Source organism: Nematolebias whitei, chromosome 8, assembly GCF_014905685.2.
Source record: "Nematolebias whitei isolate Nwh7 chromosome 8, NemWhi1, whole genome shotgun sequence".
Classification (NCBI taxonomy): domain Eukaryota; kingdom Metazoa; phylum Chordata; class Actinopteri; order Cyprinodontiformes; family Rivulidae; genus Nematolebias; species Nematolebias whitei.
This window is the reverse complement of record NC_056505.1, coordinates 27,099,697-27,125,675: the sequence shown is the minus strand read 5'-3', so window position 1 is coordinate 27,125,675 and position 25,979 is coordinate 27,099,697. Positions and strand designations below refer to the sequence as shown.

General features: G+C 40.1%; 1 protein-coding gene and 1 non-coding gene across 5 annotated transcripts; one reads left to right on the top strand and one right to left on the bottom strand.

Moving 5' to 3' along the window:
- The first annotated feature begins 90 nt into the window (after nt 1-90).
- Nucleotides 91-18,384, top strand: dbnlb (drebrin-like b). Of its 4 annotated transcripts, XM_037680534.1 has the most exons (15): nt 91-254; nt 1,927-1,982; nt 2,212-2,324; nt 2,410-2,484; nt 6,649-6,798; nt 7,260-7,337; nt 9,956-10,107; nt 10,186-10,240; nt 10,481-10,552; nt 10,796-10,919; nt 11,183-11,302; nt 13,906-13,980; nt 14,158-14,246; nt 14,339-14,426; nt 17,195-18,384. In XM_037680534.1, the coding sequence occupies exons 1-15, from the start codon at nt 172-174 to the stop codon at nt 17,329-17,331; spliced, it is 1,467 nt and encodes a 488-aa protein (XP_037536462.1). In that variant the 5' UTR covers nt 91-171; the 3' UTR covers nt 17,332-18,384. The 4 variants fall into 4 exon arrangements, with proteins under 4 accessions (XP_037536462.1, XP_037536463.1, XP_037536464.1 ...); XM_037680535.1 differs by lacking the exon at nt 10,481-10,552; XM_037680536.1 differs by lacking the exon at nt 11,183-11,302.
- Nucleotides 18,385-22,952: 4,568 nt separating this feature from the next.
- On the bottom strand, nt 22,953-23,035 carry trnai-uau. The gene has a single exon. It is a non-coding gene; the product is annotated as a tRNA-Ile (tRNA).
- Nucleotides 23,036-25,979: the final 2,944 nt, after the last annotated feature.

The window sequence follows — 25,979 nt, the reverse complement described above, 5'->3', positions numbered from 1 at the left end:
GATGCACACAAGATCCGCGCTTCCGGAGTGTGCCGCTAATCGAAATGCAGGAGACCTCAGCTGAGACGTAGCCACAAGCGTCCCGCAGCTAAAAGTAAGCATCCGCGGCACTCCTCCAGTAGGAAGGGCGCAGTCCCGAGAGCTAGCTGGATAGCTGTGTTCAACAACACGATGGCTGTAAACCTCAGTAAAAATGGCCCTGCATTAACAGCAGCGTATAAAGAAGTAGTAGACGAAAAATCAAACACAAATTGGTGAGTAGCAACATTTTAAAACCAGCGTTAGCTCTATGCGAGAGGGCTGGTTAGCTAGTTTGCTAGCTTTGAGTCAGTCGTCAGAGTAAGTTAACCTTAAATGTTGGATAAACTTAAACCGTAGTGTAAAATTAACGTTTTTCTTTCACAGCATTGGGTGGTTTTCTTCCCGAGGAAAGACGAGCTTCGAATTAAGACAGTTTTTTGTTGTCATGAGAGCGTATTTATTTTAGTAATGATTCACCTTCATGTGTTAAACATGCCCGATGGAGGATGTGCTAACATATCTATATCTATATATATAGGCGGTAACATGGTTAGTTAGCTACTATTCGTGTAACTTCACAACTAAAAGTAATTCACGTGTATTTTTAGGTTTTGAGTGATATAACGGAGTGAGAAAGAAAGCTACACCACTTCCTGATAGCACATCAGAGGTTAAACATGACTAAATATGTTGCAAGTAAATTCAGTCACTTCCTCTTTAGGTTAGCCATTGTTACAGGAGTGTCACCTTAAGATTGTATAAATGTCTGTGGGAACCTGTGTAAACCCATAGATGGCAGCTTCAGTGTTTAATTGTGACCTTAATTAATTAAACCAAAAGAGCAACCATGAGGGAGTCCTCTTAGTTTTCAATGACAACATATTTCACACAGTAGGCACTTTATTTGCTAACTCAGAAACACCATTTTGGTGTAGTTTATTTGTTCTTAAATTGTACTGATAGGAAAAGGGAAGAACGAAAGAAGTGGTCTTGCATTGACTATTTCAGAGTGAGCAAGTTTTCATTTCTGCTGAGATGCTTTTCTCAGTGTGCAAATAGGAAGCTGGAGGACTGAACGCTGCAGGCGTCCTGTCTTACAGTCAGCCCTGGATTTTACTCTCAGGTTTACATCAGCAAACACTGGTTTCCACCAGGAAAAAGATTTAAAGATGCACCTCGAGAAGGGATCTCTTACTGCTGTTGAAGGTTTTTATCAGATCTGCTGAGCAGTCTCTTCATTCGTCATATTCTGTCTAACACAAACATAGAGCTCAGATCACGAGTTTTATTCATATGATGCCAGTTCATGTAAAAAAAATCACCTCAGGGCATTTTGCAGAGACAAAACAAGTCCAATTCAGATATTTGCGTCAAACAAGTTGGTAAATATTGTATTTATTCTTATATTTACCAAGAGTTCACCTTCAAACTCCTAAATTTGTCAAAGCCATAACTATAGCAGCAGTATTCGCTTATTAAAAAACAATATTTTGCAAGTTTTCACTCTTTTTGCAAAGCATTTGTAGTCTGAATAGAATGTTTCACCTACAGCTGTTTCAGTAAGTTTGACTTTGTCAAATTAAAGCTTTCCAGGTACAACAATTTTTTTCTAGTTTTTGATAAAGTTGGAGAAGCCAAAGTTACTTTTTAGTGAATGTTTTAATAGCCATAAAAGTTCAGTCATATTTTATCCGGACAGGAGCAAAGCAGCATGTGAAGATTGCCAACATATTTTTAAAACAGCTGATATGTTTATACCACTTTACTTCCTTTATAAAGTTTAGTGTGAACGTGGATTAAGTGTCACACATGCTTAGAATAAATTTACAAAACATCCCTTGTCGAGTGAGAAGTGATGCATCTTTAGTGCTGCCTTTTAACCACCTTAATCGTTGGTTTTTACAGGGCCTTGTTCACCTATGAGGGAAACAGTAATGACATCCGCCTGGCAGAAAAAGGAGGTGAATACCCGAGTGGATATTATTTTCATTAAATATGCCAGCATGATATTACCAAATGTGTGTGGGAATCTGTCGCCATCGGCATGCAGCTGCAGAGCTAGAAAGTCAGCACAAAAGAATTGCTTGCCTCTGCTTTTTGAGCCCATCATTTGCAAAGGGGGAAACATGTCCACAGTTACACAACAAACCACAGCTGCCATTTAACTTTTCCACATTGTTTATGTATCAGATGGAGGACTCGAGGAGCTGGTTGAAGAACTCAACAGTGGAAAAGTTATGTACGCTTTCTGCCGGGTCCAGGATCCTAACTCTGGTCTGCCCAAATATGTCCTCATTAACTGGGTTAGTCGCTGCCGTCAGCCTTTCTGCGTTTAATTACTCCTCTGTGATGACCACACTTTAAACTTTCTTTGTTTTTCTGTTTTAGACTGGAGAAGGAGTCAAAGATGCAAGGAAGGGAATCTGTGCAAATCACGTGAGCTCCATAGCCAATTTTCTGAAGGTAAAAAAGGAATGGGGCTTAAGAAGCACATTATTTCTAGTGTTACTCAGCATAAAGGCAAATGACTTTTAAACTATTACATTTTAACTCAATAAGCAGTTTGACTACCTGTAAGGCACGTGCTGATTGGAGGACCTGCACTTTCTGCAAAAAATTACAGTATTTACAGTAGAACAGTCAGGTACCAAGAACAGTACCGTTAATCAAAAGAAGGCTGAGTTTATTTTATTTATTTTTAATATGGGGCAGGTGTGGTCGTGTAGAGGTAGGGAAGCTGGCTTGAGACCAAAATGTTACAGTTCAACTCCCAGCCATGCCCACATGTCGTGGGCATGGCTCGTATTCCTAATTGCTCCCCGGGTGCTTGCATAGCTGCCCCCTGCTCCACCTGGGTGTATCTCAGGTGTGATGGGTTAAATGCAGAGAATTAATTTCATCATTGTATGGGAACAACACAAAGAACTTTCTTCTTCTTTCTTCTTTATTTTGCAATGTTTGTGTATGTCAGATATCTGCTTTAGCTTGAGTTTGTGTTCACTTAATGTACTCTTATGGCAGTTGTAGCACACCGATTCAAAATATTAAAAGAAATTACACCTTCCTGATTGGTGTGGAAGCTGGCAAATGATGCTGTTTAAATGTTCACCTTCAGCTCACGTAAAATGCTCATGATGAAATTAGTTATGCAGTCAATTAACATGATGCTTACGGTAAGTTCGCTCTGCCCATGCAGAAATGTAACCCAGGCTGAGCTAGCCTCTGACAAACAAACAAATAAAGATAGCTTTAATGGTGGCGGTATTTCTGCCTGATCAGCCAACATTAAGACAAATAAAACAGGAAAAAAAAAACATTTCAAAGGTACCAACAACTTAAAATAGTTACAGCAGTGGATGTTTCATACTGCAGGGCAACAATAATTCACAGTGAAATTCAATATGCATTGAGTGTAAATTTTACTTCACACAACCTAATAAACACTCCATGCACAATTAGTTTTCATTTTAACTTGTTATAGCTAGGGCAGAACAATTGCCATGCTTGCCGCCGTACACGTCACGGTGCCATATAGGTCGCATTTATTATGCGTCACCGCTGACCACCTGGAAACATGGGCTGGTGTTGTGCTAAAAATCGATTGGCTGCCAAATGGCAGCCGCAGAAGCGTGCAAAAGAGGACTTTAACAAGAATTTAACAGAATTAACACTTAAAAACAAGTATTTGTTCGACATTATAGTGAAAGTGTGTCTCAGTCTTAACTTTTCCTTAATAAATGCACTTTAATGGTCAAATCAGCTGCATTTCACCTGGGCGCCGCCGTAAAATGAAGCTGATTTGACGTTTGCTCCAGGAGTTCCGGAGTGAGATGAAGGTGGCTTGCTATGATGGCAAGCCAAGTGTCTCATTAATAGCCACTTTTACCTATTAATAAGACACTTGGCTTGCCATAATACTCGAGCACCCTCATGTGACTGAAAATGGTTGTGTTCAATATTTTCCATTTCAGAATGAATGAAATCGTCAGATCTCAGCCAAAAATAAGGTTATAAATATGGGGGGAAAACAAACAAGTTGCTTCACTGTATAAGTCGCAGGGCCTGCTAATTTATGCAAAAATGTGCGACTTATACAGCAAAAATATGGTAATTGCATTTGCAATAATATTGCAACATGATAAAATGAGATTTTCTAATCGCAAAGGCTGCGATTTGATTGGTCACGTGATCTGGTTACGGGGGCAAAGCAGAGCAGGGAGCGGGATAAGTCAAGACTGCTCTTTAACCAGTTGCACAATGGCATCAGGCTCGACAGAAGCTGATACATCTGAAAGTTTGGCACCAAAAAGGGGCAGCACGTCCGTTGTTTAGAATTATTTTGGCTATAAAAAAGACTGCACAACGACATGTATTGTGCAGAACCTGCCTTGCTGCTGTTGCTACCTCTCGAGGCAACACCATAAATCTTTATCAATACTTAAAAAAACACCACAAATCTATTTATGATAGTTGCATGGCTAGAAAGCCAATGACCAGTGCTTCAACTTCAAGTAAGCAAAGTACCAGCTGACAGGGATCACTGATTGAACTGTTCGAAGGTGTAACTCATATGAACATAATTCGAAACTGCACGCAGAAATAACTCATGCAATATCTAAAGCAATAACGGAGTTCATAGCAAAAGACCTGATGCCCATTAATATAGTGACCAGGCCTGGGTTATGGCTTTGTTAAACACAATAGATAAGCAGTACAGAATGCCCTCGCGCACACGTTTTAGCCAAGTTGCTATCCTGGAACTATACAAATTAGGGCTTTAACAGACTACTCGAGTAATTGACAGTTCGATTCCTAGGACATCTACTGAGTTTTAAAATTTCACGTCGAGTATTTGCAGTGACGTCATTGCATCACGTAATCCGCACCAGGCTACTAGTAGAAGCTACCAAATGGATTCCCAGCAGATGGACTGAGCGGAGCAGGCCCAGTCTTGGCAAACGGGTAGAAATGCATCAGTAGTCTGGAAATATTTCACTAAAGATGAATCTTCCAGTTCAACTACTGTAAGGAAACAGAAAATGAATCAACTTCCTGACTGTTTGGAGCTCGTTGCGAACCGGTGTTACACCATATTCTGTGACCACTGTACATTGTGACCGTAGGGGGTGGTGTTGCATGCACTGTTGCAGGTCACAGTATATGGTGTAACACCGGGTCCAATCAACAGAACCAGCTTCCTCTGATCTTGTTTCACAAACTAAAAGAAACAAATATTAATCTCTAAACCTTTAAAAACCTATAATCATATTAATCTCTAAAACTAAACTTAATGCGCACCGCAGCTGGTGGTGGTGCGGGGTGGTCGACCGCACCACTGTTTTTAGTTTCATTTTTTACGTGCTGCACGTTTCTTCACTTTTACAGCTTAATAATAATAATAATAATAACTAATAATTTTGGTTTTCCTGTGACTTATTTGCAGTTTGATACATGGTAGGAGCATAATATGCTCTCCTAATGTTTTGTTGGTCTTTTTTATAAAAAATAAATTACGTTTTTTTTGCGGTTTTATTTTTTATTTATTTATTTTTGTATCTTTAGATCCTATGATGTCATAAACTACTCGAGTTCTACTCGAGCTTTATTATGTTAATGTCGAGTTTAAAAATTATGTAGTTGTTCAACCCCTAATTCAAATAATGCAGAAACAAAGTTGCAGCGGAGCTGAAAACAGTGGAGGTTTTTTTTGCAACTGAAACAGATTTATTGCTTTTGTTCATTGAAAAATACACGAGAAGACATTGAAAAATTATCTCTCATTAAATCACAATATTGATGTAAAAAAATCGCAATTAGAATATTTTCCAAAGTTATTCAACCCTAATTATAGCAAACAAAGACTAAACTTATGTAACCAGAAGTTGCAAAATATATCTACATACAGTATAAAACAAAGCACAACTAACTTTAAGCATTAACCTTAAATTAAACCATTAAGCATATGATGTCATTATGACACAAAATGGAGGATTTCTTTGCAGTTACCTTTGTACAAGGAACATGTAGTACTTCCTGTTCTGAGCTGCTCAGGAGGTCAGCTGCCGGCCTTTATCCATCTTTTACATTTCTACAGACTCCGTTTAGGTTTTGGAAATGTAATAAACTGTATTTCACCCTCTAAATGTTGAGTGTAACGCGTGTCTGAATTACGTCCTCCACCGACAACGTTTAACCATTTTTTCCGAAGATTTTTTATGAAATCCATCCGACTGCAACGTGTTCAAAATGTAAAACCCTGACGATGTTGTTGGAGGAAAAGGGGGTGGAGCTCCTGCAGGTAAGGGGCGTTCACTTCAGGACAAACTATGCTCGCCGATTGGTCAGTTGCTGAAGAGCCTACTAGAATGATTGACAGGCGGCATCATGTCAATTAAATTACCAACAATAATTTCTTAATCTGTTGTTTGTAAGGTCAAAATAAACTTTTAAACTCAAACCGTAACTTTTCAGCACTCTCTTAGAACATCGTAATATTGTGGGTCTTTTAATGAGTATCCTGTCTTCGGTGTTTCAGCTTCACTCATGCCCGCTGCAGTCAAGACAGAAAACTGTTTCTTTGTGTTTGTTTATATAAAGACTTCTGTGTGTGTCATTTCTGTGTTGTAGGGGGCTCACGTCACTGTTAATGCCAGAGCAGATGAAGATGTGGAGCCGGACGTGATCATGCAGAAGGTGGCTAAAGCATCAGGAGCGAACTACAACTTTCATAAAGAAGCTTCCAGCCGCTTCCAGGACAGCGGTCCTCAGGGGCCTGTGGTAGGCACAGCTTTTTGTTTCTCTTTGACATAAAGAAAGCTGTGGAAGCTAGTTTAACTAGGCTCATTAAAGAGCCCTGTATGATGGAAATACTTCTGTTTTATGAACTTGGAGTCACAAAAAGCTAGAAATGTTTTGTTTTGTTTTCTTACACGTACCAAAAGTCTTGTTAAAATGCACTGAATTGGGTAAAATTTCTGGTCATTATCTACTATAAAGCTTTATTTTATGAATCAAGACATAATTTGGTTTATTTAATTTCTTCAGCAAATGGGCGAATATTGTAAAAAAGAAATAATAATAATGAAATGAAAAGGAACCCACTCATCAGCCATTTCCATAACAAAGTTATTGTATTTTTCTAAAAGCTCAGCTGCCAGGTTCGGCTACATCGCTGTGTTTTTCTGTTCTTTCATGCTGATACGCTCATAATTAAATGTTTGGTTTTATTCTTCCTGCAGGGATCAGTGTACCAGAAAACCAACGCGATGTCAGAAATCAGAAAGACCAATAAAGACAACTTCTGGGCACAAGCAGAGGTACGCTAACAGGACTTTACAGACAACTACAGATAAACATACCCAAAAACAGCCGTCTGAAATTGTCACTGTGAGAAATTATAAATCACTGAATCAGGAGTTTGGGTCAGAGCAGTTTTTAAGTTACTTTGCCTTCTTCCACTGAGTAAACCTCAACTCCAGACATTTTTCTCTGTTGTGTTACATGAGCTGCACCAAAATACAGATCCTCAGAAAGTTGTGGCAACTTTTCTTATCCTCTAATAGTTGTTCTTTTGTTTGTATTGTCCCATCAAAGCGTATTTGTGACGCAAACTTTGTAAACTGAATGTGCTTTTGTGGCGTTCAAATTATATTACCGTACTTGGTGCCGTACACGTCGCACCGCCTTATAAGTCTCATCAGTCCAAAAATGTCTAATAATGTTGAAAAAAACAAACAAGTTGCTTTGTTCTATTATGTGTCACCGCTGACAACCCGGAAACATGGGCCGGTGTTGTGCCAAAAATCGATTGGCTGCCAAATGGTGGTCGCGGGAGCATGTACGGGAGGACTTTAACAAGAATTTAACAAGATTAACACTTAAAAACAATTATTTGTTTGCTCAAAATTATAGCAAAGGTGTGTCTCAGTTGAACTATTCCTTAATAAATGCACTTTAACGGTCAAATCAGCTGCATTTCAAAAATCAGTTTGCTGCTGCTGGAGCACGCAAAAGGATGGCTTGCTGTGCTTTTTAAAAAAAATTTAATTTAACAAGATAAACACCTAAAAACAATTATTTGTTTGCTTGACATTATAGTAAAGGTTTGTCTCAGTTGAACTATTCCTTAATAAATGCACTTTAATGGTCAAATCAGCCACATTTTGCCTGGGCAGTAGGGTGTGCGATATGGCATAAAATTAATATCACAATATGTATTGTGAAGAGTGGCGGTAACAATATATATCACAATATGTTTTTGGTATAAAACTTGCAATAGGAATGGGGGGAAAAAAGCATATGGTGTCTTTTTGCCATAATTTATTTTGAAAACTATACCACAAAATAATCTCATTTAAGAAAATTCCACTACTAGTTCCAGAGAGTTTTTAAATAATAAACAAATCAAGTATTAGGCTTCTTTCTTGTAGTGCAAAACAGTGCAAAAGATATCAAATGTAGTTTTAGCCATTTGTTTTAAACAATAGAATATGTTGTTAACTCTTAACAGTTTCCAGTATTTTCACTTCAGAAATGAACAGCAACAGAGCAGCATTTCACACTGAAACACTTCACCCTCCAACCCACTAGTGGGTGTCTCCTTCTGCTTTAAGGAGAACTGACACAAAATGGCGACCAGTTTCCTCTGGCTCTGACCAGAGGGTCTCGCAATAAAATCACACAACACAGCGTTCTTTCACAGATCACAGAGCAGGTTTAACCCTTTTTTTAACACACAAACGCACTCTTTAAAGCTGACCAACAAACTTTAGACAAAAAAAAAAAAAACTTGACGGAACACAGCATTTTGCACATGTGTCCGAATAAGAGTACGGCAAGCCGGTCGTAGTTAGCTTGTAGCTTTACTATTTGGCTCTCGAAGAAAGGACTTTAGCACCGTTTATGCACAGTTTTTAACTAAAAAAAGTAATGATTAAATCTGACAACTCTGATTTTACACAGACACAGCATTACTGTGGTTAACCAGTAAAATACAGATCTCCATCATAGGCTAAATGTCTATTGTTTCTATCGTGTGCAGTATATATCGTGCATTCCTACTGGGCGGTGCGGCGAAATGCAGCTGATTTGACATTTGCTCCAGGAGTTCCAGAGTAAGCCAAAGGTGACTCAGGATGGCAAGTCAAGTATCTCATTAATAGGTAAAAGTGGCTATTAATGAGATACTTGGCTTGCCATATTGCTCAAAGGCCCTCTAGTGGCTGAAAATGGTAGTGTTCAATATTTTCCATGTCGGAATGAATGAAATTGTCATATCTCAGCCAAACATTGGGTTATAAATATTGGGGGGAAAGCATACATTAGTCGCGTTGGTGTATAAGTCGCAGGACTTGCAAATAATGCCTAAAGGTGCGACTTATATGGCTAAAAATACGGTATATAGAATTTCCTGAAACCGCTATAAGTTTAAGATTTGAGTTGTTTTAGATGGTCAAATTTTATTCATCTTCTCAGAACAAACCACACAATTTGAAAGTACTAGAATAATGATACGGCAGTTGTTTTAACACAATATGCTTAGAGAAACAACTATTTAACAAAAACAAACCTTTTGCTCCCTGCTTTGCAAACCTGTTGAGGTTTTATCCACTTCAGTGTGCTCATGGCTTGTAATTTACAGTTGATGGCTATAAGGAAAAAACATGCATATTGGAGCAAGACATGGTGTCAGCATATATTTAATGAAATCAAATGGCTCAGATCTGTAGATCAGAGCGTCATAAAGCACAACTGAAGTCTTTATAAATATCAAAAAGACAATTAAGTCTGTAAATTTGTGCATTTTTGGTTTATTTTCACATCTGTCAGTGATACTGAAAGTGGTCCTTTTGTCCCTGTCCAATGTAACTTCAGCCTTTTTAATGGCATCTAATATCAAAGCAGTTCTCAACTCACCTCCCCGTTGGGCTTTCAGAAAGAAGAGGAGAAACGCCGGCAGGAGGAGCGACGCAAAGCCGAAGAGGAGCGCCATCATCTGGAGAAGGAGAGGAAGGACAGAGAGGCCAAGGAGGCAGTAGTGAGGGAGAAAAGAGACAAGGAGAGGGCTTCTCAAATCGACCAGCAGAAGTAAGATGAAGGAAAAAGCCCAGGTTGGTTTGTTATAATGTTCATTAAAAGTCTCATGGCTTTTCCTGCATTTCTTAGGAAGTACCAGCAGAAGCTAGAAGCTGAAAGTAAAGAGCAGGAAAAACAACAGTGGGTGAGCATCTCTGTACCATTACTCATCAGTAGCACTTGGATTAAATGACTTCCAGCTGTGAAGCCAGCTGACAGAGACACGAAGAACAGATGTTGACCGATGTGGCATTTACTTCTGTCAAATTATGTTGATTGCTGGGAAAAAGAAAAAAAAAAAGTGCCAGTGCAAACATGTTGTAAGCATTTTAGTCGGGAAGTGAGAAAATGTCAGTAGTGCCAACGTTCTTATGAACGTCATCAGGAGGAGGAGCAGGAGAACCAGGCAGCCCAGAGGAAAGCAGTCAGGAGAGGGGAGTCTGTGGAAAAAGCCAATGTGAGTTCCCCTTCCTAAAACCTCACTCCACCACCCAACGGAGTCTCTTTTCTTTCTTCAGATGAAAATTTCTCAACTCAAATCTGAGCTCTTCAAAACTCAGTGGAGCGCCTGTTTTTTCTGTCTCTGTCTTTCGTGACCTCTTTCAGTAACACTGATCAATTTATTTATCATTAACACTCACTGCTACTTTAATCCTTGTCCTGATCTTTAGTTTTTGTATTTGTGACTTTATTTTTATAGGAGGCTGCCTCCCTCATCTCGCAGCGTGCTGTGAATCCCAGGGAGATGTTCAAACAGAGAGAGCAGGGGATACCCCCCACTGACTCAGGCGTGTCCTCTGCCGCCCCTGCTAGCCCTCAGCCAGGTATCGTCCCCGCAGAAACGGGGACTTCTTCCTGTTCACTTTAGCTTCAAATGCAACAACCTGTCACAGAGCACTGCGAAACTTTCTCAGCTTCCATCCAAACTTTTTGATTACAAACTTCTCATCAGACTGTCTAGTTTTTAATCAGTCACACCTAAATCTGTCTTCATAACCCTGTTTGTTCCTCTGCTCATTCTGTCTGCTCTCTGTTGTCCCTCATCATTGTTGGCATGCGTCGGGGGTCAATGTGTTTGTCTGCTCAGGGCGTCTTCAAAGCCCGTTTCTGTCTAAGCAAGTGTACGAATCTGAGCGAGCCAGCTCCCCTCAGCGCCATGCTTCTGCTCCTGTATCAGCAGGCTCTGCCTTTCCTGTCTGCGCCACAGGTGTGAGCTTTACACACACGCACACACACACACACACACACACACTGATATATATTTGTACAACGCTTGAGACAAGAACACTCACACTGTGAAGTTGTCCTTGGAGTACATGAAGGATGAGTAGTGCTGGTGAAACACCAGATTACAATCTTGTGTCAATTTTAATCGTAAAGTTTTCAATCCTCGTCTATTTTGTACTAATTACCTAAATATTTCTTCTTGATGACTGATCTATTTGGAAAGCAGCAGAACTCTCTAGTTTGTAAAACATTTTTAATTGCAAAAACCAAATGCTGAAATGAATGTTTCCTTTACACCCACTGCAGTAAAAGCCTCATAGAAAGGTTTGTTTATTTCTATATGAGGCTAAAATATAATCTCAAAATGTTCATTTTTAGCAAGCTTAATCCAGAATTGTATGTGGACACCAAAATTCTGACACTTGACAAAACATTCAAACATAAAGGGATAGTTCAGATCTGTTTAAGTGTGGTTCTGTGGAAAGATAGTGGAGCGGTTAATATCTTACCTGTTGTAGAAGGCTCTTTGAAGAAATAACGTTACATGATGAGCTAGTAGTCCGAGCTGGGCCCAGACCAAAGGGGATCCATACAGACTTGTGCCTCAAAGATTTGTAAGCAGTTCACATGAACAGTGTTTTATAAATCTGCTAATCTGCTGTCAGTTTTGCAGTTTATGGTTATTCTGGCAGAAATGTTTTGCTGTAGATGTTTTACTTTTGTTGTTTCGACTGATGTGATGAATATAATTTTTATTAGCTGCTGTCTTTTTTGGCCAGGTCTCCCTTGAAAAAGAGGTTTTTAATCTCAATGGGACTATCCTGGTTAAATAAAGGTTGAAGTGTCACAGGCTGCACCAGAAGTGCTACAGCTCGCTGCTGCTGTCTGTTCTTGTAAATATCCAGAGTTCTTAGGAAATAACCAAGGACCGTATTTTTCGCCGCACACGTCACACCGCCCTATAAGTCACATCCGTCCAAATTTGTCTAATAAAGTGTGAAAAATCTATAAATGCGTAACTTCACCGTGTACATCACATCTATTATGCGTCACCGCTGACAACCCGGAAACGTGGGCCGGTGTTGTGCCAAAAATCGATGGGCTGCCAAATGTTGGTCACGGGAGGACTTTAACAAGAATTTAACAAGATTAACACTTAAAAACAATTATTTGTTTACTCCACATTATAACAAAGGTGTGTCGCAGTTGAACTTTTCCTTAATAAATGCACTTTAATGGTCAAATCAGCTGCATTTCACCGGAGCGGTGCAGCGAAATGAAGCTGATTTGACGGTTGCTCCAGGCGAGCTGGACGAAGGTGGCAGGCTGTGGCAAGGAGATTGTGTCATTAATAGCCACTTTTCCCTATTACATGACACAACGGCATGCCATACTGCTCGAGTGCCACCTAGCAGCTGAAAATGGTAGTGTTCAATGTTTTCAGTCAGAATAAATGAAAACGGTCATATCTCAGCCAAAAATTGGTTTAAATATGGGGAAAAATCCATAAATAAGTCGCTTTGGCCTTTAAGTCACAGGGCATGCAAATTATGCAAAAAAAAAACAAAAAAACAACGCGACTGGCCTTCCTGGGTGGAGTTTGCATGTTCTCTCCGTGCATGCGTGGGTTTTCTCCGGGTACTCCGGTTTCCTCCCACAGACCAAAAACATGCATGTTAGGCTGATTGGTAACTCTAAATTGTTCCTAGGTGTGAGTGAGAGAGTGAATGGTTGTTTGTCTCTGTGTGGCCCTGTGATGGACTTGCAACCCGTCCAGGGTGTACCCCGCCCCTCGCACAGTGATTGCTGGACATGGGCACCGGCGACCCCCCTGACCCAAAATGGAATAAACGGGTAAAGATAATGGATGGATGGATGGATGGATGGACTTAATAGGCCAAAAAATACGGTAATGTGAAACTACCAGCAGTGTCTTTTGTAAAATATTATTTGCATGAACTTCAGAGGAATTTTTGTGTTTGAAGATATTTTAGGATTGCAGCCTGTCAGGAGACATTGGTCTGGGCTTGCTTGGTCTAACCATTAGCTCATCAACACAAAAACATATAAACTCTAAAACAGGTACAAATATTTTTGCACGATCTTTCCACAAAAGCCAACTTCAAAAAGATCTGACCTGTTGCCTTAAGTCAAATATATAACAACTAATTTTAACAACCATTTTACAAAATGCTTACGGTATGAGGCTATGCTGCTTTTAAAAAAAGAACTTGGCTCATTTTAGAAGCTAGACTGTCCAAGAAGGTCAAATAAAGGACGCCCAGTCCTCAGTGTTGGTGGTTTTTACAGAGTATTGTGTGTCACACTCATTCAACAAAAGCTCAGTTTCATTTGTCAACATTATGCATTTGTGTTGTCATCCTGTCCATGGTTTCTTTAATGCTACATTCCTTCTTTATTATGCTTCCATTACGTTTCCTTTGTTTAGCTTTCTGCTTTATTGTTATTAATCTTTAACGCATTGTACATGTTCTGCCTCAGACTGGTGGTGTTCAGCCTGTGTGGACTTGTGAATGTTTTCCACAGTACATGCATGTCTGTGCTTGTGTTTTGGGTAATAAGAGCCTGACGTGGATGATGGACAGTCCACGTGTGAGTATGAGGAGCAGGAGGCACCTCCCCAGGAGACGAGGAAAGGTGGGGGTCATTTCACACAGCATCAGCTTAAGTGTTCCCAATCCTTCCATCTGGTTTCGTGTAAAAGTTTTGAGTGGTCGTTGAATTTTCTCTCCTCCAGCTGCTTCTGCTGCCACCTGCTGGCAGCTGTGATCACACACACACACACTCATATTTTATATTCTTTCATTATTTCAGAGGAGGCTCCAGCTGCCAGCTCGCACGTTCAAGAGCCTGCTAACGAAGAGCCTGCTAATGAAGAGCCTACTAATGAAGAGCCTGCTCTGGTGGGTTTTATATTTTTTAACTCCTCTCACAGCAGTGCACCGTTCTTCCACCAAATGACCAGATCTGAAAGTTAGCGTCGCTTTTCTCACAGGTGGAGGAGACTAACTTATACGAAGCGACTGTGGAGGAAACCTCAGACCGAGGGATCTGTGCCAGAGCACTATATGACTATCAGGCTGGTAAGTTTTTTTTTTTTACTGTGGCAATTCAAGATTTATGCAATTAATCTACTATAGTAGTCACTAAACAACTCAAGTTTTTAAAAACAACAAACTCATCATTAAACTTGGATTGTGACCTTTTCCAGTAATAAAAGATGACCATTAGCCCAGCAAATGATTTCTCACTGTATTTATAAGAAACAAAAATGACTTTATAAAAACACTTTCTTTACAGTGGGGTGTGTGATATGTAGAACTGGTCTCTCTGACCAGAACGTTGTGATAATGTGTGCTGTAACTGTTTATCTGCAGGTGCGCTCCATTCATTGCCTTTCATTGTTCATCTGCCTTGTCCTAAGGGCGCTACACGCACCATTTGAAACTGAACAGGCGGCTCGCGTTCACGTGGTTGCAGAATGTTTCTCGCGCACATCTTTTCTAGTTCACAAGACTCAGGGCGCAGAGCTCCTGGGAAACCCTTCCCGCTGCAGTATACGTGACAACTCCATCCAGGAGTTTCTAGCCATTTGATTAATTTAGTGTGTTTTGAAGAGTCGTATGGATGAAACGTCTTTCCGCATTGACAAACACGCCCGCAACTTCTGACCAATCACACACTTTGTGCATACTCTTGTGAGAAAATGTTCGACCCCAGGCCTCGTCTCGAGAAGAGGCGGGCGAAGCTACTCTGAACAAAATGAAGTAATCTTGGTCACGCAACCACGTCAGTGAGAGGCGATATCGTGGCTTGGAATGGAGTATGCAGTAGTGTCAGTGTTACTGCAGCAGTGGCAGCTGAGAGGCACCGAAAACTGTACACTGAACACTAACTTTAATCTACACCACCGTGAACATGTGGCACCAGTAGTATCATTGGTTCCTACAATAAACTACAAAATCACTGTAGGTGATGTATTTGGAAAATGATTTTTTGTCAGTCAGAGAGTCAGAGTCAGAGTTTCTTTGTCATTCGCACCTCATGTGGTACATGTGGTGGAGCGAAATTATGTACACAAGGTCCCAGTTACATCCAACAATAAAATGTATAAGAAAAACAGTAATAACATCTAAGATATGAACTAAGAAAAACATCAACTAAATATACACTAAGCACTCATAACATAAAAACATTGAACATCAGCACAAACATGAACATGAGTCTGTGAGCAGATGTGCACGCATGAACACATCAACATTGAAACAGATCAGCAGCAACATGAAACAGATCAGCAGCAACATGAAACAGATCAGCAGCAACATGATGTGATTTTTTCACAGTGATTATTCTAGTTAGAGATTCATGAGTCTAACAGCCTCAGGGTAGAAGCTGTTCCTCGGTCTAGTGGTTCTACACTTAATGCTCCTCAACCTCCTTCCTGAGGGGAGTGGGGCAAAAAGTGTGTGTGCTGGGTGAGTGGGGTCCTTCATGATGCAGGTGGCCCTCTTCCTGCATCTGGAGGTGTAGATGTCTGTGATGGTGGGGAGGCTGATTCCGACAGATTTCTGTGCAGCCTTCACCACTCTCTGCAAAGCTTTTCTTTCTGCAGCTGTGCAGCCTCCATGCCACACATTGATGCTCGAGCACAGGATGCTCTCCACTGCACACCTGTAGAAGGAGGTGAGGACTGAGCTTCCCAGACCAGCTCGCCTCAGCCGTCTGAGGAAGTAGAGTCTCTGATGAGCTTTCTTGATCAGGCTGGTGGTGTTGTTGCTCCAGCTGAGGTTGTCATTCATGTGTACACCCAAGTACTTGTAGCTGGAGACCACTTCCACCGCAGATCCTCTTATGTTCAGGGGGGTGTAGGTGTTTTTGTTCCTTCTGAAGTCCACAATCATCTCCTTTGTCTTCTTCACATTGATGTGAAGGTTATTCTCTCTGCACCAGCTCTCCAGGTGTTCCACCTCTTGCCTATAGCTGGACTCATTGTTTGTGATGCATCCCACCACCGCTGTATCATCTGCAAACTTTACAATGTGACAGCCTGGATGGGTAGCTGCACAATCATATGTGAGCAGAGTAAACAGGAGGGGGCTCAACACACATCCCTGAGGAGAGCCAGTGCTGAGGGTTATGGTTGAGGAGGAGAGGTTGTGGATCCTCACTAACTGTGGTCTGTTTGTTAAAAAGTCTAGTACCCAGTTGCAGATGGAGGGGCTTAGTCCTAGTGTGGATAGTTTGTCCATCAGGGTTTGGGGATCATGGTGTTGAAGGCAGATGTGAAGTCCACAAAGAGCATACGGACGTAAGAGTTTTTCTGCTCCAGGTGGTTGAGCGCAGTGTGGACCACAGAGGAGATTGCATCCTCTGTTGATCGGTTCTCACGGTATGCATACTGATGAGGGTCCTTTTTGACGTCAGTTTGTTCCGAAAGTTCTTTAAAAAGTAGAAAAGAAGGATATTCTCATTAGTTCCTCTTCAAATTACACATTGACACATGCTAGGAGTTATTTTAAGAGCAGAACGTTTTATAACTTTTTGGCTTAGTTTGCAGGATTTCAGCAGGCTGGTCAGTTTAACACCTGGACTCTGGTTGTGCTGCTGCTGTGTGCTCGGTGCGTTTTGTTTTTGTCTGGCTGAAACAAACAAGCCTCTAATTAAAAGGTTTCTTCTGGGTGGCAGTATGTTTTGCTCCAGAACCTGCACATATTGTCCAGCGTTGATGGATATGGTACCTGTGCCACATATGCTGCACATGTACTGGTTGTTTTTGAACCGTGTGCAATGTTTTAAAACCACACATGAACTTTTCTCATGATTTTATCACCCAGTTTCTCTTTTCTTTCAGCTGATGACACAGAGATCTCTTTTGATCCCGATGAAATCCTCACCGGAATCGAAATGATAGACGAGGGCTGGTGGCGAGGATATGGCCCAGACGGTCATTTTGGGATGTTCCCAGCCAATTACGTAGAGCTTATGTAACTCATCGCCCCCCACATCATGACGGTGTCTATCCCAGAGGACCGCTGCGGTAAAACGACAATAATCAAAGTCGGTCCTCACACACAAGTGGTCAGGGAAAGGAGCTGAAGCATTTCCTCACCGTGGACCAACAAACAGTAACTGTGGGCCAGAAACTTTGGAGATCCCTTTTCGCTTCGAGGAGCCATTTCCATTAAATTATTGATCTTTGTTAAGCAGCTTATGGCAAAGTTAACTAGGGATTTGTGAACCAGTATTCCTCCCATATCTCTCCCTGACCAGTCTCCACATCTGTAAATGTGATTCAGTTTTAACTTCAATGTGAGCATCATTCGCACTTCTAGTTCATTCCTTACAAAGTGGCTTCAATTCTGTTTCAGGTATATTTGAGTTGTAGCATTTGCTCCTGTTCATTTCAGGAAGGGAAAAAACCAGATTATGGTACCAGCCCCAGCCTAATCTTTAGCCTTTTTTTTTACCGGCAGACTGAATTATCCTTTTTTTATGTGACTGAACTCGTATCCTGTGTGAATTTCAAACGTGTGCCGATCTGATGGAGGTTGACGTGAATATTTAAACCAACAGATATTTGCTTTGTTCTGGCTTGTTGTGGGGCAATGCATAAAATGGTTAGGTTCCTTAAAAAACTGTGAGTAAATAGAAGTTTTTTCATTTCAAGTCCTTCCTCATATGAACCACAAAATGTCAGCATATGTAACATTTCAGGGACGGACAGGCGGAGAAGAAGAACACAAGTCATTCCTGTTTGATTTTGACTACAGTCGCTGATCTCTGATGCTAATATCTTATATTCCTGTGCCATAATGACGGGTTGTCAATATAATGATGCTCATATGGTTGTTGGCATTTTAATTTCACAATTAAACCAACTTCATGCACTGCTTCTATCATGCAGCAAAATTATTTTTTTGTCCTTAGTCTCGAGGTCGGCTAATCGTGCAAAGAGGGCATTGAGTTTCAAATGCTTTATTCATTGTTGTTTTTCCACAGTCTATTGTAATGCAGAAGTTCTAAATAAAAGAAATCATCAAATTGTTGCCACAGTTTTCTTTCAAACCCAGATCAAAAAAAAAAAAAGAAGCTTGAAATACAGAAAAGCTGAAGGGATTTTCAGAGGTTAACAGGAACTCTGATGCGTACGGTGTCTGTTTGCTCTACGGCCCGTTTCCTGGAATGAGGTGACAGTTGGGGAATTCACCTAATCATGCGTAGGTTTCATTTTCACACAAATCAGATTTTAACCCCACTTTACATCTTTCACTTAAATTGGTCGTGCAAAGAAATGTGCATCGCAGATGTTTAATAAAACACAAAGAACACATTCCAAACGTGTTCATGTTTTCCTGTTAACTTTATTCAAGTTGTAAATTTTACACTGACTTGTTTCTTTTGCTTTGTGTTAAGCTAATCCACACACTGGTTTCTACTATAACATTTTACATTTAATATTGGTATGAAATTAATGGCTCTAAAGTCTCACTCCTACACAAACTACAAAAATGCAAATATGAACTCCCACTGCCATAAGTTTCTTATTCTAGACAAACTCATGACTGTCAGCCACAACTGGACTCTTATGTGCTTCACATTTTACAGATTGTTTTCAAGAAGATGATTCACTTCAGATATAAAAAAAAAAAAAAAAGTATTTTCTGTGCTGGGATCACAATATTCTCTTCACACGTTCTCGTTTCAGTTGCGTTGCCTTCAGCCCTATAACCTCGCATGTATGTGTCAGTGAAAGTCTTGAATGAATAGTGGGGGATTTTCTCAACCTAACAGCTCATGGTTTTACTCATCTGCTCCAAATTGGCTGAAGAGAAATTCTGCAAAAACAGATTTAACATAATTACAAGAAATTAAGACAGCTTATAGCGCTCTGCCCGTCACATTTAAAGGTTCTCGTAGGTGTTCGAGTCCCACCACGTTTCTGATGTGTCCTGACACACATTACACATTAAAAACCACTAATTAAGTAAAGTTTTATCATTGTATGTTCCCATACAATGACAAAATCAGCTCGCTGCATTTACCTCATCACACCCAAGATGCATCCAGGTGGAGCAGTGGGCAGCCATGTAAGTGCCAGGAATTGGGTGTCTTGCTCAAGGACACCATGACATGTAGGCATGGTGATGAACCTGCAAAACCCGGAGCCCGGCCCAACCCGAATTAGGCCCGGGCAGGTATTGGGCTTTTGATTGTGCTGATAATCCAATTATATGGCAACATGGCTTGCCATACATCACCAGTCGCACGCGGCCATTTGACCACGCGCTGACCGGCTGGTTGAAAGAAGGAAAAAAAAGTTCAGTTAAGCTTCAGATGGCCTACTGCCAGCGATCCAAAACCCAAAATGGACGTTCAGCCTGCACTCGGTGGACGCGCGCGGCCGACGTACGACCCAAACAGGCGAGATCCCAAAATATCCTTGCAGACATCAGAGCAGGGTCCGTGTCTGAATAATGCAGAATGCAGGGATTTAATGCGCTTTGACGGCCATGAAAGGACAAACGCCTCAGCTCTGATCTTTGCCATGCGCGTCTGCCGACCATTAGAAACTATAAGCAGTCAAAGCTTAATTAAAAATGTCAGGGTTGTTTTTTTTTGGTTCAGACCTATTATAGGCCCTTTTCACATGACGTCAGACAACTTCCTTTTTGACTGGATGCTGTGGATCATTACTTCCGGGTCTTTGCGGGTCTATTCTCCCTCGGTAGACCTTTCTGGAAACTTAACGGAATTTCATTCCTTCAACCTTTATTTACAGAGGTTATATTACAAGATATAGCGCAAGGTAAGGTTAATAAAAACTGTATTTATGTGTTTGTTAGCTGTGGTAACGTTATCCATCATTATCAATTTATCATTCTGTAACTGTGTAAGGAAACAACCTCTAATTGTAAAGTAAGCTAGCTAGCAGCTAACAGGTAGCTAAACTCTACACTGCTGCTGCCTGTCAGTGCTGTAACATTAAAATGTTTAACTTTATCTATTAATGTAAAATCTCTGACATCTTCCAACACTGTTGTTTAGAATAGCATTTTAAATATTGAATTAAAAACTATATGTCAAACCATTTCCATGTTCTGATGATTAATAATTTCTCTTTTTTCTCTTTTTACTTTCTTCTTGTCCATCTTTCTCAGCAGTAACTCGTCTAACCAGCATGACGCAGTCATCAAGACGTTATTGCAGTGTGCCATGTTGTTCCAGTAATAAACAAAAAACACTGTATTTGAGTTTCCACAATTTTCTCGTGGACAAAGAAATACGTTCCTGTTGGGTGAGAGCCATGAGGAGAGATGAAGGGCCAACTTTTAAAATCCTTCGTGGGAGCACCCATGCAGTCTGCACTTTGCCCCAGAAGATCTAAATTCATCAGCCAGTGGAAGAACCCGGATCAGACAAGGAGCGATGCCATCTAGATTTCACTGGAATGATTGGGGTAAATGGAGGGAAGACAGTGCTGAACATTTTTTTAAAATAAACAAAAATGTGTCATGACCATGAAGTGTCTGATTTCCCACCTCTAGGGAGACGCTCACAAGCTCGTGAGTCAGTTTACCTGTGAGCAAGAAAGTGTCTCAGTGCTGCTGGCCAGGATTACTCCCAGGAGGTGCCTGACCCCAGGAACTGTACAGAGGAGGCATCGCCTGCAGGTGCAGTGGCAAAAGATCACAACTCTGCCTGACATCCTTCTCTGGGTTAGTATTGCAGAAAATGTCTTGTAGAAAAAATATATGGCAGTGAATAACACTGTAACCATCTCGTGGTTGTATTCAGAACATTTTGGACTTGCTAATGGTTGAGAGACTGTCAGTCAATACATGAAATGATTTGAATGAGGAGCAGCTTTATACTTTATGGAAAATATTGCATATTTTGTGTTTTCCCCTTTGAAAAAAAAATTACATATATCTTCACCTCAGAACTGTCAAGGCAGTAACGAGTAAGTAATAGAAGAAATGCTGTAATACAAAAGATATTTGATAATTGAACAGGAAATTGATAGGTGGATAAGTGATGCCTATTAAGATTTATATTTTCTTTTATCTTAGGTCAACTGGATGATGCTACACGGAGAATTCAAGAGTTGCAGAGACAAGTTTTGTCCCTAGAAATGGAAATCCAGCAGCTGACAATTAAGAAGTGCCCTCCTGTGTGTGTGTGTGTGTGTGTGTGTGTGTGTGTGTGTGGGTGTGTGTGTGTGTGTGTGTGTGTGTGTGTATATATATATATGTGTGTGTGTGTGTGTGTGTAAATAAGTTTCTTTACCAACATTGCTCCATGTACAGTGTTCAATAAAATTATTAAATGAATTTTTGCAAGAAGCAGCCACATACCTTATTTAATTGTTACACAACAGAAGCTTTAATTTGAGCATTTCCTCCACATACATTACCAGATGTGTAAAATATACAAACAGATGCAATTTAAATGTAAAAGATGTACATATGCAGATTAATGAAGACAAGCTATTTAAAAAAAGTTTTGACAGAATTCTTCACAACATCAATTCATTCATTAGTAGATTAAAAAAAAAAGAGATAAATATATGGAGAGATTTCCAACGCAGCTGCTTGCAGTAATGAATGTTCATCCAAGAAGTGTGACTTGAAGGAGCAGGGAGGCTCTAGACTGGTTTGTCTCCTTTTTGATCAAGACGACCCTGATAATTTGATATTAGGCAGCAGCAGATGAACCACAGCTGATTGACCGAACCTCCTGATTGACTGGTACTCCTTAACCCTTCACATGGTCCTGTCTGCTAAAATCCTCAGACGAGCCTGGGTCTTCAGGGTGTCCTCCTTGCTGAGTTGCTGCTGCTGAGAAAGATGGGTACAAGAAGAAAGCAAAAATAGAAATTATTAATCATCAGAACATGGAAATGGTTTGACATATAGTTTTTGATTCAATATTTAAAATGCTATTCTATTCAACAGTGTTGGAAGATGTCAGAGATTTTACATTAATAGATAAAGTAAACATTTTAATGTTACAGCACTGACAGGCAGCAGCAGTGTAGAGTTTAGCTACCTGTTAGCTGCTAGCTAGCTTACTTTACAATTGGAGGCTGTTTCCTTACACAGTTACAGAATGATAAATTGATAATGATGGATAACATTACCACAGCTAACTAACACATAAATACTGTTTTATTAACATTAATATAGCTAGTAAACCTTTAAACATTAGAGCACTTACAGCCCGTGTTGTATATTTTAGCTACTGTGGCTAAAGTTTCTGCAATGATGGATAACATTACCACAGCTAACAAACACATACAGTTTTTATTAACCTTACCTTGTGCTATATCTTGTAATATAACCTCTGTAAATAAAGGTTGAAGGAATGAAATTCCGTTAAGTTTCCAGACAGGTCTCCCGAGGGAGAATAGACCCGGAAGTAATGATCCACAGCATCGAGTCAAAAAGGAAGTTGTCTGACATCATGTGAAAAGGGCTTATTACTTTTAATTTGTTGGGCTCAGAGATTATGGCTACCTGTGGGACAGGTTAAATTTTTCTGGGCTTGAGTGCAATTCTACTTTCATGTCACAGGTTGGTTGCCTTACCTGACCTTTGGCTGTAAACGATTACCAGGAGTGGGATTTGAACCCACGTGGACATATGTCCATTGGATCATAAGTCCAACGCCTTAACCACTCGGCCATCCTGGTATATATGATAAGTCCTCACATATATTTATATATTGTGTACTTGTCACAGAGTCAGAGTTTATTAGTCATTTGTTCCACATGTGGTACATGTAGTGGAATGAGATTGTGTACACGGGGTCCCAGTTACATCCCACAATAAAATGTAAAAAAAGACTAATAAGATCTAAAATATGAACTAAGAAAAACATCAACTAAAAATATGCTAAGCACTAATAGCATAAAAACAATACACCGAACAGCAGCAAGAACATGAGTCTGTGAGAAAAGATAAGCACGAATGAACACAGCAACATGAAACAGATCAGCAGCAACATGAAACAGATCAGCAGCAACATGACGTGATTTTTCACAGTGATTATTCTGGTTAGAGATTCATGAGTCTAACAGCCTCAGGGTAGAAGCTGTTCCTCAGTCTAGTGGTTCTACACTTAATGCTCCTCAACCTCCTGCCTGAGGGGAGCGGGGCAAAGAGTGTGTGTGCTGGGTGAGTGGGGTCCTCCATGATGCAGGTGGCCCTCTTCCTGCATCTAGAGGTGTAGATGTCTGTGATGGTGGGGAGACTGACTCCAACAGACTTCTGTGCAGCCTTCACCACTCTCTGCAAAGCTTTTCTACATACATACATACATAACATACATACATACATACATCCTTATAGATGCATATATATATACATATGCAGATACATATATGTATATATAAGTATATGTACATACTGTTGTGTATTCCAGGATGGCCCAGTGGTTAAAGCGTTGGACTTAAGATGCATACGACATATATCCATGTGGGTTTGAACCCCACTCCTGTTATTTATGAATATATATGTATTAAGATATTACAGTGCTCATATTATATGTTGAGAATGACTCCCAGCCACTACCTCATCAAGTTTTCACTCAATATCTATCAAGTTAGCTGAGTTTATGCCATTCTTGTGTTTCTTAAACTCAGTTTGCTGTGACAGCCATCTTCTGTTGTATTCACTCCAAAGGTTCATCTGTTGTAGATGTACTTAAAGGCAGTACGTGGATCATGAGATATTTTGCTAACAGACATGCACGCACACAAAGGGGCAAAAAAAGAAAATCACCTTTTTTTTTCCATTTTGCGGCAGGCTTTACTATTCACTGGCAGTCCAGATTTTAATGTGACTTGTGTCTGTGATCTATTGTAACATGGTTTAACTCCATATCTTCAAAATCAACAATAAAAGAAGTGATTTCTGGTCTATCAAACAACTTTGACAGAGCAAAAAAAAAAAAAACCTCTGGTGTAATCTGTAACTATTTGGTTATTTTGACATTTGGATGTTAATGATTTTGAAATGTCATTGTCTATGCGCAGCAGCTGGAGCAGTCGGACATCCCCTCTTATAGAGAAATCAAAAACACACAGAGGAAATGTGGATCGTGTCAGGTGTGTTCTACTGAATCACAACAGCAACTGAGAGAGACAGCCAAACAGAAAACGAAGGGGAATAACAGTCAGCTTTTACAAATAGGAAAAACAAAAACCTCAACAAAAAAAAAATTAAACTTTAGTACGACTGAGAACTGTTTTCCAGGCTCTTCCACTCTAAAGACAACTCCCTCTGACTCACGGTCCGCAGTAACGACGAGACGTGACCGTCTTTAACCTGCTTCTGCACTGGACGGACATTTTTATTTTTAACCAATATCTCTGGGCAAGCAGAAAGCGTTTTAAAGAAGTGGCAGGTTCCTTCTTCCTTAAAATCTGAGGTCTCTGCAGCGACCTGCAGCCTCACCTCACCTGCAATGAGAGCAGCTGAAGATAATGTTTGTTCCAGTGTAGCACTTTTACACTGAATGACGTCACTCTAAAACACAATTTACCTTTCCTTCAAAGATAAGATTCAGATTCTCTCACAGCATCTTTTGGTCCATGTTTGAATTTATCATTTAGGATAAAGAAAAAGCCCATTATAAAAGAATTTGTTTTGTTTTTAAGGTGTTTCATTGTAGAGCAAGGCTTTTCAACTACGTACCGTAAAATGCTCAGGGGCCACAGTTACTGAAAGCCAAGAGCTCAGGGGCCGGACATCCAGCAGTTTTTGTCATTACAGTAATTAAGTTTGTTTTATAGTTTAAAATTATTTTTATTAAAAAATTAACCCATTGGTGGGCCGAACTGAGTTCACCCTTGGGCCTGATTTGGCCCATGAGCCGCCAGTTGAATATCCCTGTTGTAGAGGAAGACGTCGCAGGGACAAACTGTCTTGCTTCCTGGATTCAAGTATACTCTTATTAAAAAAACAGTGTGAGCAGACATCCAGGAAACGTTACGCTGACATTTTCAATGTCTTCAAACCTTTATTTGGACATTGGTTGAGTGTTGCTTTCACTTCCTCAAATTCAGTAATTTAGCTGAATTTGAGCCCAGTCTGCTCTGCATGTGACCACGCTTTTATGAGTTTGGCTCCAAGAAAAAGGGAACTATGTTTGCATTCAATAAACAAATGATGAGGCTTTTATTTGTGTTTCTAATCAATGTTACTACTTTCCTTGTTTTGCTGTTGGCTTTGCTTGTGTTTAAAAATAGAACTGGATCTCATTTACTTTTATTTTTTTTTAACGATATAATAAACTGGGGAAACTTGGTTTACCGTGAAAATGTGTGTCGACTGCTGAAATGTGCTGAAGATTCTGAAGCTGGAAAACAAGAGCACAAGCTAAAAGTTAGTCAACGGCTTGCTAAAACAAGTAAAATGCTAGCTAAAAGCTAAATAATAATAATAATAAACACAATATAAAATGTAAAAGTAGGAAAAAGCTGATAAAATGTTATAAAAGGTTACAAAAATAACAGGCTTGCTAAAAGTAGCAAAAAGTTAAAACGCTTACACTCGGTCTTCTTGTAACAAAAGGCTAGCAGAAAGCTAAAAGTAACAATAAGCTAGCAAAAAGCTAAAAGTAACAATAAGCTA

Coding starts and splice junctions, on each gene's coding strand:
- dbnlb (XM_037680534.1), top strand. CDS start 172: ATGGCTGTAAACCTCAGTAAAAATGGCCCTGCATTAACAGCAGCGTAT. Junction 14,247..14,338: donor CTAATGAAGAGCCTGCTCTG/GTGGGTTTTATA, acceptor CTTTTCTCACAG/GTGGAGGAGACTAACTTATA. Junction 14,427..17,194: donor ACTATATGACTATCAGGCTG/GTAAGTTTTTTT, acceptor CTTTTCTTTCAG/CTGATGACACAGAGATCTCT.